The sequence below is a fragment of the Cyprinus carpio genome, unplaced genomic scaffold (assembly GCF_018340385.1).
Source record: "Cyprinus carpio isolate SPL01 unplaced genomic scaffold, ASM1834038v1 S000006753, whole genome shotgun sequence".
NCBI lineage: Eukaryota > Metazoa > Chordata > Actinopteri > Cypriniformes > Cyprinidae > Cyprinus > Cyprinus carpio.
Genome location: NW_024879352.1, coordinates 1,815,879 through 1,834,179, shown reverse-complemented (window position 1 = coordinate 1,834,179; position 18,301 = coordinate 1,815,879). Strand labels below are relative to the sequence as shown.

Below are 18,301 nucleotides of genomic sequence, written 5' to 3'. Positions count from 1 at the left end.
TTCAGCACCACTAGTGACACATTGCCGGACTGCAAAAATGAGGAAATATTTAAATTAGTCGCCATCTAGTTTGTGAGACTTGAGTAAAGACTTCAACGTTGGGATCATTAACACGCAAGAAGGCAGTATTGCAAACCTGTGTTTATTCATCACAAGTAAATGAAGGCTGCAAGTGCTCTTTAACTCCAAGTATTACTCTAACACCATATGAATCCAATCTTATTATTTATCATCTCACACAAACAATGACAGTCCTCATAAAATTGAGTACACAAATGTAAGAGTTCTTCCTTTGAACACATCATACATAAATATTAGCGTTTCAAAAAACATTAGCATTTACCATCACAGGCCAAAAAGCCTAGTAGAATAAAACACCGGAAAAGACAAATCAGAACCGTAATGATTAACCTTATTATTTAAAATTAATATCATCTCCCAACACAAACAGAGTGTGTTTTATTTCAAATGCAACAGCTAGTCTATTAGCAGACAGCTTGGTCAACCTAAGCAGGGGCAGATTTTCACAATACAGCAAAAGCCATTTCACAATGCAGCTATGTTTCACAAGTCACGCATGTATTTTTAATGAGTGGCATACAACACATTCAAAGCAGTCACAGCTGTTTCCTATGGCCTGCTATAATTCTGTGCTGGTGTTCAAATCCTGAAACTTGAGGTCTTTTCACAGACAGGACACATTAAAAAAGGCCCTTCTGCTTGTTAAAAGAGCATGCAAGAGTCCTATCACAGTCAACTGAATATAAAATACCATAACCGGCTGAATGAAGTACCTGGATTCAGATTTAATCAATTAGAGTGATTATATGCATGTCTTTTTTAATGTATATACTAATGTAGTTTCGATATATGTTGTTGTTGTTGTTTGAGAAAGTCATTGTAATAGGAACAAACTAAGAAATCTGGTGTCCAGCACCAAATACATCATCATCCTGATCTACATAGTTTGATTGGTTAGGGCAAAATGTGTAGTCTGCATATACTTTCAATGTTTTATAAGACATACCTGCGTGATTACAATTATATTCCATGGCTGCATAGTGTATAGTTGGAAGTCATTTCTAGCAAAAGCATGCATGCTACCATTACAGGACGCATTGAATGCATTTGTTCCTGCACAATCTGAGTGAGCCTGACAAGAATGGACCTGTGACCTTTAGTATGGATGCTGGTTCAGAAATGACCCTGCTGCAGACTGTTATAGGTGGTTGTTTAGTACTGAAAGTGAAAGACTGCTAGTGTACATCATAGTGTGCTGAATGAATAACTTTCATCAGATTTCAGCCCCTTATGTACATTATTATACATGTGTAACTGTGGAGAAAGAGCACATGGGGACATGCTAATGTTCATCATGGCATGCTTGTCCCCTTGTTTAGAAGTGTACTTAAGGTCACTTGAGTGTACATGTGAGGGGAAGGAGGAGAAGAGCAGGAAGTTGGGGAGGTACTCAGGACAAGGTTACTTGGAAGAAGGGGCAGGCACGTTGATTGACATGTTGCGCCGGGCGTTGGTCACCTGCCGCTGCTGAGCCAGGAAGGACTGGCCGGGCGGCACTAGAGAGTTGGATCGCCCGCTAAGCCGTGACTCGATTGCCATCTTCTGGAAATTCAAACTCTGTACATTTTGCACAATATGACAAAATAATAAAAATAAAAAAAATATATATATATTGTTAGCACAAAGCAAATCACTGTTGATTTTTCAGCAAGGTGACTATTAAGAAAACAATAAAAAGCTTAAAGTTGTTTTCTTTTAAACTTTACAGAGTATACAGCTATGACAGAGATATCTATTTCGAGACAACTAATTCAGTTTTAACAATCAGGTAATAGGAACATTTTTTAGTGCCATTCCTTAACCAACCAACCAACCGCATTCTCTATTGAAAAAAAAGAAGCTTGCAGCACCTTTGACATAATTAACTAAATTACAGCATCTATAATTGACACAGATAAAAAATAAAATAAAAATAGCATATTTAATTGACAACTAAACCCAGCATCTTTAATTGACACAAAGGCATCTTTAATTGGAATAAACAAACAAATAAATAAGCAAATAGATTGCAGAATCTTTAATTTAACTAAATAAATAACAGCATCTTGATTTGACACCATACACTATAAGCTTTGGGGTGTGTCATCATACCTTATTATTCCAAGCTGTCACAATTAACTTCTCCTCATATTCCCTCAGTTTGGCCTGCTCACACTCCCGCTGAGTAAAGAAGGGAGGATGAGAACGGACAGGAGTTAAAAGAGAAAGAAACAATGAAAAGAGTGAAATTGCAAATGAGAAAGTAAGTCTGAAATTGCTAGATGTAAATAACATGTAAAACAGAGAAGAGATGGCTGCTCTACCTCCAGAGCAATGATCCTCTTCTCTTTCTCAGAGAGCAGCGCTTTCAGTGACTGAATCTCTGCTGAGGCTGGGTTTAGCTTAGGATCCAGAGCTCGAATCACCTTAGAAACGCACAATATGTATTATCATTGGAACATATGGGTAATAACTCTCTGATATAACAGAGCTTGTAAAAGAGCTTAAAATTATGCAAGAATGCATATATTGGCTGATTAAACCTGGCTACAAAATGGTAACACAGACCAGAGCATAAGACAGTCAGTGGCAAAATAGTCTAAGTATTTAAGAGATGAAGTTAATGTAAGTACATCACGGGCTTTCTCCAGGTACATCTTGTATCGTTCCTCCATCGCCCTCATGTCCTCATCTTTCTTCTTCAGCGCTGCCGCCAGCTCATCCATCTTCACACCTGAAAGTGACATTTATCTCTAAAACTGAGAGGAACTTTAAAGATTTGTTGTTTGATTCAGAGAGGAAAATAAAATCAATCTAGATCATGGACATCAAAGTTGATGGTTTGAGTGGGTGAGTGTGGCTCAGTCTTTGTCTATGAGGTCATGAAAAGCATAAAGCAATGCGGGGTGAAAAATCAGGTTAGGTCAAAATGAAGATGCTAACTGGTTTGAGTAGCGTCTGGCTGAAGGTCCTCCAACAGCTCTTTCTTCTTCATGATTTCATCTTGTGCCTTATTCAGTCGCACCCTTGGAAAAAAAAACATAAGGACCATCCATTTTAGAAAGTGCATAAGATGCTCAAACATAGCTAAAACAACAAAGAAAACAAATTAGATTAAATGTCTAAACCTACATATGGGCATCCAACTTCCTTCTTCAGATGTTAATGTGTGAATGTATGAAAGCAATGTGACTTTTTAATGAAAAGTATCACTATCAGTATCATCTCTAACAGAAAGAAATCAAAGACCAGATCATTTAGCAAAGTATATGTTCATGCAGCACTGACCAAAAAGTTGCAAAAACAGCACCACCAAGTGGCTCAAACACACACTTACATCTTCAGGTTTGGTTCCTTGTGTCTGCAAGGCCTTCTGCAGATCCTCTACCTGCTGCTGGAGCTCACTAATTCTTTCTCTGTTTAACCTTAAACCATATAAAACAACACAACACATTCTCACACAGGAATGTTTATATGTAGAACAGCTACTGCATAGTACGGTCAGTTTATATTTGATGTATTATGACAATCTGTACCTGTTCTCAGTGTCCAGTTGGCTGCGTGCGCGCCGGGCCTCCTCCAGCTGCTCCTGCAGCTCAGTTTATGCGCTCGTTCTCTGGCGCCTCCTGCTGCAGCCGCAACATCTTGTTCTCATGCCTGCAGACGGATTAACTTCTCCCTGGAGAAGCAGACATATACAATCAACATACACAAATATAGGTGTCCTTCAGTGGTAACTAAGATTTTGCATGCACTAAAGATGTGAATCACAAAGGCATTAGGTTCAGATCGGCATGCTACAGTACTATACTAGTCTTGTTATTGACCTTCTGTTTCCAGTGTGATATTAAAACAGGTGTAATAACCATTTTAACAACTCGTTCTTCACTCATTATTGATCATACTAGCAATTATGAAGACATTTCTGCACACAATTTATTTCAATTTTCAATTCAAAGAATCCTAAAAAAAACGTTATCACAGTTTTCACAAAAAAAAAAAAAAAAATTCAACATTGATAATAACACGAAATGTTACTTGAGCACTAGAGCAGCATAATATAATGATTTCTGAAGGATCATGTGACACCGACGACTGGAGTAATGGATGTTAAAAAAATCTACTTTACCCTTACAGGAATATATTACATTTTGAAATACATTAAATCAGAAAAATTACCTGCTATATATATATCATACCTGTACTCAATGGGCAACATCTCAGCTGCCAGGTTATCATGGCTTGGACTTCCTGTTTGATACTTTCCTGTGAAGTGTGAAATATGCACAAGTTCGAGTTTCATACCATATTCAAAACTACATTTTCAGTTTGTGTTTACTGAGCTGTGAATTGACCCAGATAGATCACTCGAGCTGGGTTCAAGGCTGCACTGTGGACGGAATATAAATGTAACAGGCTGTACTGCCTCTGAACTAGCAGATTTGATTGAATTTAAATTGACTAAGCCAAACGCTCCTCAGGAGTGGAGGAACAGTTATTGCACTCAGTAGAGCCTACCTGCATTGATTCATGTCTGTGAGCAACATTCTTCATTCAAATGCAATCTTTTCCTAGTGGCATATGGCAACATCTCTAGGTGTGGGATCTGCAAACATACCTGCTTGTAACAGCTGGTCCTGTTGGGCCTGTGTGCAACGCAGCTCTTCATTAATCTCTCTGAGAGTGTCCCGCTCAATGCTGATCCTCTGATGAATCATACATAAAAACACAATTATCCCAAGGTTCTGGCATGTGTATGAGTAATTGCAGGTGAACGTGCCTGTCTACCTCTTTCTCCTTTAGTAAAGCATCATATTTCTCCTGAAATTTCTTCATCTCGAACGCCAGGTTATCACCCCTGCGGGACTCATCAGACAGTTTACTGTGGAGCTCCTGACCCTGAAGTTCCAAAAACAATGTAATGGTTATCTTTTGATTTCAAGCTTGAAGTTGTATGTGTAATACTCAAATATGATTGTGGTCACCATTTTTACACCACTGATCAAAACTTTTTCATGTTTTTGAAAGTTTTGAAAGTCTCTTACACTCACCAAGGCTGCATTTATTTGATTAAAAATATAGCAAAAACAGGAATATTAGTGAAATATTATTACAATTTAAAATAATTGTTTCCTATTATAATATATTTTAAAATGTAATTTATTCCTGTGATGGCAAAACTGAATTATCAGCAGCAATTACTCCAGTCTTCGATCAATTTAATGCATCCTTGCTGAATAAACATTATTTCTTAAAAAAAAAAAAAAAACTTCTGAATGGTAGTGCAATGATGACTATGACAAAACAACAATAACAACAAAAAATCTTTCACATCTTTCTCATAATTCTTAAAATTCAAACTGCTAGCATGTTTATACCTGTCTCTTGTATGTCTCTAATTGAGCTCTTGCAGCATTAGCCTTGCGTAGCTCCTCTTCAAGGCTGACTGTGTTATGCATATAGGTCATATTCTTCTCCTCCAGAACTCTCATTTGCCGTCTGAGGTCACCTAGATCTTCTAACTTCTTCCTGTACGTCTCAACAGAGGCCTCTAGCTTGACTGCCCGGTCAGAGCAGCTCCTAAACAAACACAAATTAATCATAAAACTTCCCAAAACACCCAAAGAGGATACTGGCAAAAACTACTAAAATATGTATGACCTAGCACACACCTTAATATGTCTAATTCATCTTTAAGCGCTCGTGACTCCTCAGCCAGGCTGGTCAGTTCATCATTACGATGCTGAAGCTCCACTAGTTGTTTCTCCAGCTCTTCACAGTGGATGCGGTAATCATCTTTAGCTGCCTCGAGTCTGGTTATTACACACATGCACACACATTCATTATTTACACTGCATGCTATTTTAAATGGAGGCATTCTACCCACGCTTGGTTCATTATGTCAATGACTGTCTACTTATGCATCAACAACAATATTCAGAACATCAGCAGGTTAATATCAAGCAAGTTGCAGACAATATTTGACCAGTTAGTTTGGATATGTGAGAATGTGGGATCTGTAGTCAGATGAAGCTGTACCTGAAGTTCTCCTCCTGAAGCTGTTCTAGCTGTAGTTGTAGTTGGCTGTGCTTCCTCCCTGATGGAGTGCTGGGGTTATCAAACGTATCAAGCTGACTGGATCGATCAGTCAAGAGGTCATTTTCTGCCAGGAGGCTGTTCCTTTCCTCCTGTAGCATTGTCACCTGTTCAAAGGGCAAAAGGTCAAACATCAGGGCTTTCTGGAAAGCATGATGTTTATTGTGTCGAGGCATGTATGACCTACATACAACATATGGCATATTTGAACATAGAATTGTACGTAGAGTTGTACCGTACGATGTACACTACCATTCAAATGTTTGGGGTCAGTAAGATCTTTTAATATTTTTGAAAGAAGTATCTTATGCCCACCAAAGATGCATTTATTTGATCAAAAATACAGTAATAATTCTTACAATTTCCAATGAATGCTTTCTATATTAATTTATTTTAAAATGTAATTTATTCCTTTGATGGCAAAGCTGTATTTTCAACAGCCGTTAATCCAGCCTTCACGTCACATGATCTTTCAGAAACCATTTGAATATGCTGAGAAACAATGTGATCCATTTTTACATTATAAATGAATTTACTGTCACTTTTGATCAATGTAATGCATCCTTGCTGAATAAAATAATTACTTTCTTAAAAAAAATGTTACTGACCTCAAACTTTTGAATGGTAGTATATATAGAGCATGATGTAAAGATTACATGTATAAGATGTGATTTATAAGAGATTACAACTAGATTTGCTTTTAAAAAACATTTGCTGCCTAACTACTTACCACAAAAGGAAATAAACCAGCTAACAAAAATCAAAAACACTTTCAAAACTAAATATTTAATTATTTATCCATTACAACTGCAGCATAAAATCCAAATTTATTCAGTTTTACATTTAATTTGCAAATTAAGTCAAACAAATCCACTGTTCATGTTAAGCATGTTAAACCTCTCACACCCCAACAGCAAATTAATTTTATTCTTGTTTTAGACTGTGTGCCAATATACAACCCAGTAATTTCAGCACTGAACCAATGAGCTCTTTTTGCCGCACAAAACCCCTAGATAAGACCAGTTTTTCAGTGGTTAGATTGGTTAGTGGCAACGCAGTGTTTTAGTTTTAGTTAGGCTTGGTTATCATGCATTTGTTTAGACTTACCTCTCATAGGTCATGGATACTTTTACAACTCAATCTGTCAAGAATCAGCAACACATGAATTTCTAACCCATTTGTGTGCACAGGAAAATTAACACCTTTAAATGTACTAAATTTACCACAATTTCCAAAAGGGAAATATATATACCAAAATATTTAATTAAATACTCTTTGTAAAGCTACAAAACACATCAGCCTCTGCAGAGACAAACAAAAAAAACCTTGCACTCAAAAGCAAAATCTGTTCATCCATGAAGTTGCAGCAGAAAACAGAGATGCTGTTCACTGAGCTGACACTTGTCTGCAAACATAGCCACTAAAACAAATGCTGTCTCTGGATTTCTTTGACTAATGCCTTTATGTAGGCAGCTTATGAATATATACAGGTGCAGAAATATTTAAATCTAAATCAAGGAATGATAATATCTATTTATGTGCTATTTTGGTTTCTATGCATGAACCATTTTTCTTACTTACGGCTGACACAAAAGTATCTACAGTTGTAGAGCAGCTTTATAGTGGAATTGAGCTTAAAATTGATCAACTTTGCTACAATGACACAGTTACTGAATTGAGCTGAATAATGACACTGCTGTTTTTTGAAGCGCTGCTTTACAAATGAGTCATTTCATAACTTATACATTTTAACACTGTTATTTTCCTGTTTATTATTGTGAAGCTGCATTGAAATCTGTATTATATAAACTGCTACATAAATAAATGTGACTTGACTTTTAACATTCTTAATACTATTGTATCTTGGTTAATGCAAAAACCCTTGACAGCTGTTTTCCTGAAACTGGAATCTCACCTGCACGTCGAGCTCCTGACAGCGCTGTGCCAGCTCTTCTTTCTCTGCCATGACTTCAGTCAGATCCTCCAAGGCTTTTTTTAACTACCAAATACAGCACCATTGAACAATACTGCAAGATACTACATTTAACAACAATATCAATAGTCTTGACAGTTCTCAACTGACACTATGATGAAGTTATATGTCTGTATTTCTTACCTGTTCTTCAAAATCTCCAAGATGTTCTGTTCCTAACTGAGACACAGTCTCCTTGCTCATAAGCTGTATCCAATACAAAAAGGTTAAATTCCTTTTTGTTCTTTATAAATGAAAAAATTACATATGACCACATAAAAATATCTGAATAAAATGAATCTGACCTCCTGAATAGCAGTCATCACCACATGCTGTACAGATTCCTCCAAGGTCATGATTATCTGGATATACTCTGAACAAAAAACACAGGGTTAAAATGATGATATATACACTCACCACAGGGAAAATAGCAGTAAATTATCATAATAAATAACAATATTTAAAGGTTTGGGTGAACTATCCCTTTAACTACCTTGCTTCCTGTCACATTTGACTGCACACCCCAGGATGAGCTGTAGGAGGCGTCCCAGCTCTACCTGATCAAACTGCTCTACCACACGCACCAGATCAGGCAGAGGGAATTCTGTCATCTTTTGAGCCAAAACCTCAACACAAAATGATCACAAAACACATTCATTATTAGAATGAATCAGATTAGGTATAGTCATTGTATCTTTGAAAAAAAAAAAAAGAACAAAAAATATTGTAGAACATTTGCAGGCATTAACACAGTTATATCATTAAACCATCCAACAATTACAAATTCATTTGACTGTAGGCATGTGTAAATTCAGAATGCTTTGTGTCAGATGAAAGGTTAATTCTGAGAGTTAAAGTCTGACTGATGACATCTGAAACATTTTAAAGCATTTTAATAAACCAAACCTTAGTGTGTCATTTACCTCATTATAATAATCAACCATCATCTGCAGGATCTTTTTGAGGTTGTTCATCTGTAAAAATGTAGAGAATCAAAGATTTTAGCTTTGAATAACACACTATATTTAGCATGTCCTCCAAGTTAGATTTAAGCACCAAGGCCTTAAAGAAAAACAAATCTACCTTGAGTCTCACATTATCTCCAACATCCTCTTTAATGCGGGCCAGCCAGCTCTCACTGAACCATGAAGGATCTCTGTAATTGAAATATATTGATCAGTGCAGTTCAGTCTTATCTAATTCAGATACTTTCAGATGCTTTCATTCAAATCGGAATCAGTTGGTAAAATCAAATCAAATACGTTTTTGTTCCAATCCCATCCTGCTTTAATGTGATCAGAATTACGTCACACTCTCAGGCTCTCTGATAACAACATATTCTACATTTTTCTACACTTGAATGTTTATTCAGCAAAAAATATATATATATATCAAAAAACCGTTAAAGGTAATATGACTAATGCGGACTGCCCACAACTCAATGTAAGTCATAAAATATTCACACACTGACAAGCTGAGATATAAATCTGTAATGCTGACCTGGAAAAAACTATGAAAAATAAGAGCAAGTGAGAAATGTAAAACACAGTCAAGTATGAATGAACGAGTCAAAGAAACACTGCAGCTCAACTGGTAGTACATGGCTCTAGCAACGTCGAAGTCATGAGTATAATAAAAAAAAATACAATGAAAGCAATATACGTTACTTTGAATAAAAGCATCCGCCAGTGAATTAATGTCAAGAAATCACAAACACACTCACATCTGATGCAGGGCCTGAGACATGGCTGCCCCTGAGGTCAGATCCTCCACTGTCTTACAGGGGCCTGCGGTTTTGAAGGTTTGCAGCTGAGGCCACACATACAAAAAAGAAACAAGCGTATACAGTATAATAAACAATGATGCATTACAGTGATTGAGATATTGTTAATATATCAAAAATTTAATGACACATTAATAATAGTCATATTATTATTAATTGTAATTAATAAAAAAAGCTTTCAGCTTTGTTTTGATCAATTGTTGTGTGATCATTCTGACACAGAGAGGATTTTCTTTTCCCCAAAAATGCTTATGTTAATGTAAAAAAAAAAAAAAAAAAAAGTTTTGATCTGTTAATGTAAAAGGTGACAAAAACATAAAATCCAAGCAATTTTTAAAAGGCTGGTCATTTTTGACTGGGAACAACAAATTGGGAAAACGGATCTTCAGCACAGAACAAATGTTAATTTTACATTTGATTTAATTATTAGTTTCCCATCAACTTGTCAATCCTCATTTGGGAAACCCTGCATAAGTACAATAAAGGCTTTCAAAATCGCTACTGGTGCAGCATGATAGTATATTTAATTGAAAATCCTGGAGGTTTTGTACATCTCAGTTTTGTCATCCAATCTGCTTTGACATAGCAAAAGGACTCTCACTAAAGAAGAATACAGTTAACATGAACAAAATGCTCCATCATGTTGTTAAGGTTTATATTTACTAAAGATCCTTTGCACTGCATTACATTTTTTTTTTTTTTTATAAACTTATAAATTATACCAATCAAATAACGCATTTAAAATATGCCATCTAGTCAGGTAACCATTGTAAGTATGACATGTCATTCACTGCAGCAGAATGAATGAAAATACTGTATTATAGAGACACCACAGGTTTAGAGAATATGATCCAGGAAAGACAGTTTGCTTTTGCATCTTATAAGTCCTTTTGAAAGCTATTCAGAAGAGGCCCTGGTGTGAACGCAGTGTAACACAGCTATGGATCAGAGCCAAATGCAGAGGAGCGCGAGCACGCGCCGCATGCGGTCACATACCGCAATCAAAAATCAAAACACAATCATATTCATCTGAGACAGGGGATATCTGATTGCATAAGACACATTCCACAAATACTCTAGCTAACCAGATTAGACACCTAAATCGGATGAGGATGGAATTGGCGGTGACTGTTGGTGTTGTTTACATGTCTAACAGCATTCCGAGTCTGGTTTGTCGTTATGATTTTTGTGTATATTGGTGTCGCGTGTTGCGCTTGGAGAAATGAGCGCTTTTTAATGTTGTAATGATGCACCGCTGAGCCCGTTTGGTTTACAAGAGCAAGTGCACACATCTACATGTCTTATTTCCGGTATTTTTGTACCATGGTGTCCAAAGGAAACGACTACCTGCGACAGGTAACGCTATCGTCAAAAATCTGATCGCAGATAAATAAACGATTCCTGATTCCAGTGACCTTTAGAGCTAAACTAAAAGACAGGATCTTACCCAAATAATCAGGCTCTCGCACAGCACCGTTTTATTTAAATCCATATCTCCTCTGTGCGATCGGACAAATATTTCCGTCCACCTGTCAACAATGCGCTTCCCCTCCCCACCTGCGTGTGTATTTGCCCAGCGCTCAGCAGCGCTACGTTCACGTCTATTGCGTCTACGCACTAATTGATACGTAAAGGCTTCGTGAATGTCCGCCGCGGATACAGCGCGTGCTGCGTTGATAAGGATTGGGGGATTGACGAGATCAAGAACGCAGCAGCAAGAAATAAAACACCAATGGTGTATTGAGTTTAGGACACCGTGTAGCCAATCAAAACCGAGATCCGAGGAGCCTGGCAGAGCAGTGAACTCGGATCATTCGATGTAAATTAATCGTTAGGTTTCCACACTATTGAAACCACAGCTATGACCAGCTAGAAACCATTCAATCATGTTCCAAAAATAAATAAATACATAAATAAATAAACAATCGTGATAAATCAAAATAAGCATTTTTCAGTGGTTATTTTTAAATCTGACATTTTATTTGTTTTAATTTAACTGCTCACAGTTTTCAAAGACGTTTTTTTTAAAGTAGCCATTTAGTGCCACTTACACAAATATGATAGAGCAGTTAAACTAATGGTACCGGATAGAGGTAACTAGAAACCTTCAAATTAACTTCACTTAGTTAAAAAAACTGAATTGAGATAAAAAAAAAAAAAAATGAAATAAGGATGTACATACTTTATACTGATTTAGGTACATTGATTTGTGTTTTCTGTTGTTACACATTAACATCTTTTAAGCCTTTCATTACATTTTTGTAATAAAAACATATAAGATTGTGATGCAAAGTCACATGAGTTTAGTATGGGCTGAGCACATGTGGGAATACTTCATATACAAAATAAGAGACACATTTGTGCCTTTATTGCAAACAACTATAGAATAGAAATAAATACAAATAGATAAACTGCATTCCATTAAAGTTTAAATAAACTCTTCCCTTTATTTACTTAATTTATATTTTCACCATAAAGCCACATCATTTGGTAACATTAAAACATATACTAAAGCTCAATGGACATGCCAGTCAGAAATAAGCCAAAAATACATTTTCTATTGCATTTTTTAACCTGTTAACCACAACACTTGAGAGAGTGTGACTGGTTAGGGTTAGGGTTAGTAATCCTTGACTGACGTGACACTGGACTTTAAACCATGACAGCCTTCAGGTTCTCATTTGGGCTATGGGTCTTTAACCCACCCCTGTGCCATCAAGGCCCTTGTGGATCAACAGCTGCTATTTTCAGCCACTATAACCTTGCAGTTTAGGCAAAAATAAGAAAGGTAAATATTATCTTGAGCAATTTTTAGCAAAAACCTCCAGGGCAAATGCACTGATATGGAGCCAGTTTGGAAGTTGGGTAACTAGTTACAAGATCTGTCTTATCAATAGCCTAATGAATATTGATAGATATAAGAAACTTATAAATAACCCACACATAATATGCCCTATTTGAGTATCGACGTGTAATATAATAAGCCTATTGGGTATAGATTATTTTAATCTGCTGGATTGCCCTGGATATGATTGTTTCAGGCGTCCCAGTGAAATGCCTTTCTTTGGTCATCACTATTGGACAGCTTTAGATTGTGTAAACTTACAGTAAACCATTGACAGGTTAACCAGACACCTAACCTACTTGAGGAGACTTACAACCTGTGCCTTTGAACGTGTTATAGTAGTCACATGACAAAGATACAACACTGGAGACCATGACAAATGGCCATGGCTTTGTTCAGTGCAAATATTGTGAATCAACACATTTTCACATGCATTAACATATTGTTAATGGCCCGTAGGATTGCAAGCAAGTTTCCTGAATTTTGAAAATTCAACAGGAAATCAGTCCAGTTACTTAATCTGCAAAAAAGGGAACTGATGCCCTGGTTAATGATTAACCTGTCTGTCAAATTTATTGTGTACAATGAAGCAGTAAGAAAGCATTCCAGTCTCTGCCTTCCACGAGAGAAAGCAACTGAATTAAAAAAACAACAAAAAATGCCTACCAGTCGCAGCTTCCACAACAGGTGAGACAGACAAACTATTTGTGTTAGATTTGAATTAAATATATTCTATGCACGTTTTTAATCCAATTTGAAACTGTCTGCTGTGTAAGTTAAATTTTGAAATGATGCCATTATGAACAAAGCAAATTATTTAACTGGGAAGTTACATTAATATAATATAGATGCTGTTTTAAGCTGTTTAATGATATGCAGCATCTGTTTAAAATATACATGTTATGATGAAGTGTCCTGAGACTGGAGATTAATTGTGTTATGGTATGGTGGGACAATAAAAGGCACCACACAGACACTAAATATTATGACATCAGGTAGTTCAGTCATGTCAGTCTAACTTTATTCAATTCTAAATTGAACTCACAGTCCTACAATTCTTAAATACTTTCACATGAGATCATCTGCACAATGTTGTGTTGTTTTACAGACAATTTTGCTGTATAAGATAACATAACTGCATGATATCAAGCTATAAGATGCAAATAGTTCTTTTATATCAAAGGCAATTTTATTTTTCAAAGGCTGATGTACTTTAAGGCTGTCTGATGTTGCGTTATCTGGTATGAGTAAAACACACAGGTGTGTCAGACAGTTGAATTTAGATTTCGTATGTGCTCTTCAAGACTTAGCCTGTCCAGACTCATTGATAAAAACTAATAAATTTTGTAAAAATAATAAATACATTTATTATCTTGAGATGAATAGATGTTTTTATTCTAATGAATAGGAATTTGGTACTTTCCAATACAGTTAACTCAGATTTTCAAAAGCAAATCTGTAAGCTGTAATGATACTTTAATGATGATGTTTTAACTCATGTTGCACATATAATGACCTTTTAAACTCCTTTTAACTTTAGTCTCTCAGTTCTACAAAATGGCTGAGCATAAAATCCACACGATTGCTTTTTAATAACTGCATCTCTCTCTCTCTTTTGAAGTGCTCTCTACTATCAAAGATAAGAAATCAAGGCCAGCCACACAATCCTCACGTGAACAACAGAGAGGTGCACACACATTCATACACACACATGCACTGGCCTACTAGTAAACTAGTCTACTAGTAAAATGATTATATTGTTGTATTTTATTTAATTATTTATAATTAAATGTAGCATTTTTAATTAGAAATGTGTATTTCATTGAAATACTGCAATACTATAAAGTCATAGATTATCATAGAAATAAATGACACATGCAACAGAGCAATATTTGTATAAAATACATAGTATAAAATTTCATTTATCATCATTTATTGTTTTTTTATATGGTATTTCTCTAAGAACTTGGGAAAGTTCATATTAATTCAGAGTAATAATGTTATTTTCATGCTTGCAGGATTTGCCTATGATACGGTTACCAGCAGGCAACAGGGACAATCACTGCCCTGTGTGTTTACAGATTGCCAGCTATCCTGTAGAGACCAACTGCGGACATCTTTTCTGTGGTGCGTGTCAACCTACTACAAAACCTTTTCATCACTGCAAAAAAAACAAAAACCAAACAAAACAAAAAAAAAAAATATAATATATATATATATATAATATATATATATATATATATAATATATATATATATATAATATATATATAGTATATATATGTATAATCATCATGGTGGTTTACTTTAGCTTAAGGTGCTTAACTGGTGAACTGTGAGAGAGCAGATGGTGGTGGGCATTTACACTTACCCAATCATGTGACTCTACAGTGTTGTGCATGGAGTTTAATATTATACTCTTGCCATAGTTACGATAGCCATGCCTCTCACCTGACCCAGATCACGTGAATACACACTCAGAGAGGGAATATTTGTAGATTTATGTTAATAGTAAACTACAAGGTAAATACAAAATTCTAAACTGTTGTACCATCACATTGTAATTCTCCCACCGCAGGCGCTTTAAATAAGCACATTAAAGAGACTGAAATAAAGAGCAGCAAAGATAATACAAGCAATAAAAATGAGTAATAAAATAAACATATGTGCTGATACACATGCATGTCTCTTTCATATTTGATTATCTGTTCAGTACTTACTATTATTTGTATGATTCCTTCTAATCAGCTCTACCAAATATATAAAAAGTAGTGAACTTGATCAGCTACTGTATGATAAATAATTGCTTTTGAGGAAAAAATCCATTAAATATGCTTTACCAGATTTACCTGAATCTAAAAATAAAGAGCAACAAACAATATTTTTGTGTTGTTTTAACATGATGTGAATGGTGGAATCCAAATGTCATTTCAGAATCACCAAAGCCAATGCATTTCAGTGGAGATCTATCTGATAAAAGCTGTTGTTCAGAATAAACTATTGAAAATAACACATTTCTGGCACATGGTACTGTGCACATGGTAAGGAGAGACCCACGCTTATCTGTCTTCTGTCTCTTTCCCTCTCTAGCACCATGTCTGATATCTTATTGGAAACATTGCTCCTGGTTAGATGCCATCAGCTGTCCTTTGTGCAGACAGACGGTAAGAGATTTCTTAGCTGATGCACGCTTCTTGATGAAAAAAATAAATGCATTTTATTTGATGTCTTTTTACATTTTACTTCTGAATAAAACTTTTTTTTTTTTTTTTCTTTTTTTAAACTTACCCCAAACACTTAAATGGTATTGTATGACAAGTTTCACCAAAAATATTAAGCAGCACAACTGATTTCAACACTGATAATATTAAGAATTCTTTCTTGACTACCATATCAGCATATTAGAATGATTTCTGAAGGATCATGTGACACTGAAGACTGGAGTAATGGCTGCTGAAAATTCAGCTTTGGCACAGGAATAAACTAATTTAAAAGATTTTAAAATAGAAAACATTTTAAAAAGTATTAATATTTTTAAAATTACTGTTTTACTGTATATATCTGTGTATACATACAGAAAAGACAAAGCTCTCATTTTATTTGTTGTCTTTTAATCTTTATTCTCAGGTGAATAAGATGTGTCATCTCTTCAGCGAGACCAGAACTGACAGTAAAGAGACAGAAGTGCTAAAACACGTCAGAGACTATAACAAGCGCTACTCTGGAGCACCAAGACAGGTACAAACATTTGCTTTGACTAAAATCATACCAGTTTGGTTTTTGTGAAGTTAAACTGATAGACGATGTTATTGTAGCTACTGTAATTGGACATTGCACTGTACACTGCCATGCTCAGAAAGACAGGTGGCGGCCAACTTGAAAAACTACATCATAAAACCATTCTTTTTGTTGATAAACTAGTGTCGCTCCCAGTAAATCTGTATAATTACCATTATTACTTCTCAGCAGAGTTTATCATTTTATTTGCTCTGGACTATATAACATCATCACCCGCACCAATTTTAGTTCCTGATGCCACAAATGTTGTGAAACCTCAGACCAGGAAAGGCATTGTTTCCTACAGTTGGAAGACACCCATGGACATGTTTTTATTGTTCAGATACACGCCCACACTGATATCCCATGTGCTAGGTCATATGCCACAGTATGATTGTCATCTTTTCTTTTCTAGGTAAAGGATTACTTGTGTGATACGCCTCTCTTCCTGCTCTTTCTGGTGCGATGGCTGGGGAACATGGGTGGCCTGGTGTGGCTGTTTCTATTGAGGGTGGCTGTCTGTGGATTTGGCGCTGCCATGTCCTTGGCCTCCCCACTGGAGACACTTTCTGGGCCGTTGAGCAGTGTGCTGGGCATGCTGGATGATTTTGTAGTGGTCTTCCTTCTTCTTGTCTGCATTATTAACATCAACCAGCAGATGGGGCCGCAGAGGACAAGAACGCACTCAGTCACGCAGGGAGTGCTGACCGACTCCTTATAGAAGATAGTAATAATGTGCTCACTAGCATGTTGAAATCACACTAATCAACCTTGTTGGCAAAGGTTAACAGTGTTATGACCTGCTGCACTTTGGTCTTATTGAACATGGATTTTCAATGATGTGTCTAGAATATACACACAGCACTAGATGAGAGGAGTTCTGATGTTTCAAAAAAACAACTTTTGAAGGTGTTTTGTTGAAGACAGATTGTATAGATGAGAGGAGTTCAGTGGTTTTGTAAATATGCAAGTTTCTAATAAATATTTATATGTATTGTTTATTTGTTTTTTTATACTATTGTCTGTCTGAATACTCGATTCTGATTGGCTGGCAGGTATTCATTAAATAAGAGATAAAACGATTTTAATGCTGTGCATTATGCCTTACACACACACACACACACACACACACACACACACAAAACAAAACAAAAAGACATGTCAGAAACATTTTATGAGGAATTAATTAAATGCTTTGAATTTAATGCTTTGGAATGTGTTTGCAGTGTTTCATCAATAAAACCTTTATTGGAATGATAATTTCAGGAAATTATTTTATTTTGCTTTTTTTTTTGGTGATAATGCAATTCAAATAGCACAAATTTAGAGTGTAGTGTTTCATTAACTGTTCTCAGTGCAATGTTAATCATTTCTGGTATATATATATATTTTGGATTAAAAAAAAAAAAAATGGAGATAATTGGCCATAATTTTTTTTATTATATCTCAGTAATGCTCAATAAAGATCCAGCAGGACCCTACATGTTAATTCTACCTGAATACAAACTAGATCTGTATGTAGTAATGTAAGATTTCAAAAAGTCTAAGAACATCCAAAATTTGAACAAGAGTCTTAAAGGGATAGTTCACCCAAAAATGAACATTCTGTCATTTACTCACCCTCATGTCATTTAAAACCTTATTAAGAATTCTGATAACCAAACAATTTTGGTTCCCATTGACTTTCATTGTATGGAAAAAAAATACAATGCAAGTCAAAGGAAACCGTATCTTTTGTGTTCAGCAGAAGAAAGATGCACACAAGTTTG

General features: G+C 35.7%; 2 protein-coding genes across 2 annotated transcripts; one reads left to right on the top strand and one right to left on the bottom strand.

Annotated features, from left to right (window-relative positions):
- Window positions 1-126: 126 nt before the first annotated feature.
- On the bottom strand, window positions 127-11,515 carry LOC109088083 (hook microtubule-tethering protein 1). The gene is given in 24 exon segments (XM_042755835.1): window positions 127-1,638; window positions 2,173-2,241; window positions 2,385-2,486; window positions 2,694-2,794; window positions 3,004-3,086; window positions 3,193-3,235; window positions 3,400-3,485; window positions 3,597-3,661; window positions 3,663-3,716; window positions 3,718-3,739; window positions 4,260-4,326; window positions 4,679-4,766; window positions 4,849-4,959; window positions 5,439-5,640; window positions 5,733-5,873; window positions 6,100-6,263; window positions 8,072-8,155; window positions 8,273-8,335; window positions 8,434-8,501; window positions 8,622-8,754; window positions 9,052-9,102; window positions 9,212-9,284; window positions 9,852-9,937; window positions 11,359-11,515. Coding segments are annotated over 24 exon segments (2,157 nt in total). The 5' UTR covers window positions 11,404-11,515; the 3' UTR covers window positions 127-1,482.
- Window positions 11,516-13,348: 1,833 nt separating this feature from the next.
- LOC109088081 (E3 ubiquitin-protein ligase RNF170-like) lies at window positions 13,349-17,456 on the top strand. The gene is made up of 6 exons (XM_042755887.1): window positions 13,349-13,443; window positions 14,377-14,443; window positions 14,775-14,883; window positions 15,846-15,919; window positions 16,383-16,493; window positions 16,948-17,456. Exons 1-6 carry the CDS (start codon window positions 13,415-13,417, stop codon window positions 17,251-17,253), a joined length of 696 nt encoding a protein of 231 aa, XP_042611821.1. The 5' UTR covers window positions 13,349-13,414; the 3' UTR covers window positions 17,254-17,456.
- The last annotated feature ends 845 nt before the right edge of the window (window positions 17,457-18,301 follow it).

Coding starts and splice junctions, on each gene's coding strand:
- LOC109088081 (XM_042755887.1), top strand. CDS start 13,415: ATGCCTACCAGTCGCAGCTTCCACAACAG. Junction 13,444..14,376: donor AGTCGCAGCTTCCACAACAG/GTGAGACAGACA, acceptor CTCTCTTTTGAA/GTGCTCTCTACTATCAAAGA. Junction 15,920..16,382: donor GTCCTTTGTGCAGACAGACG/GTAAGAGATTTC, acceptor CTTTATTCTCAG/GTGAATAAGATGTGTCATCT.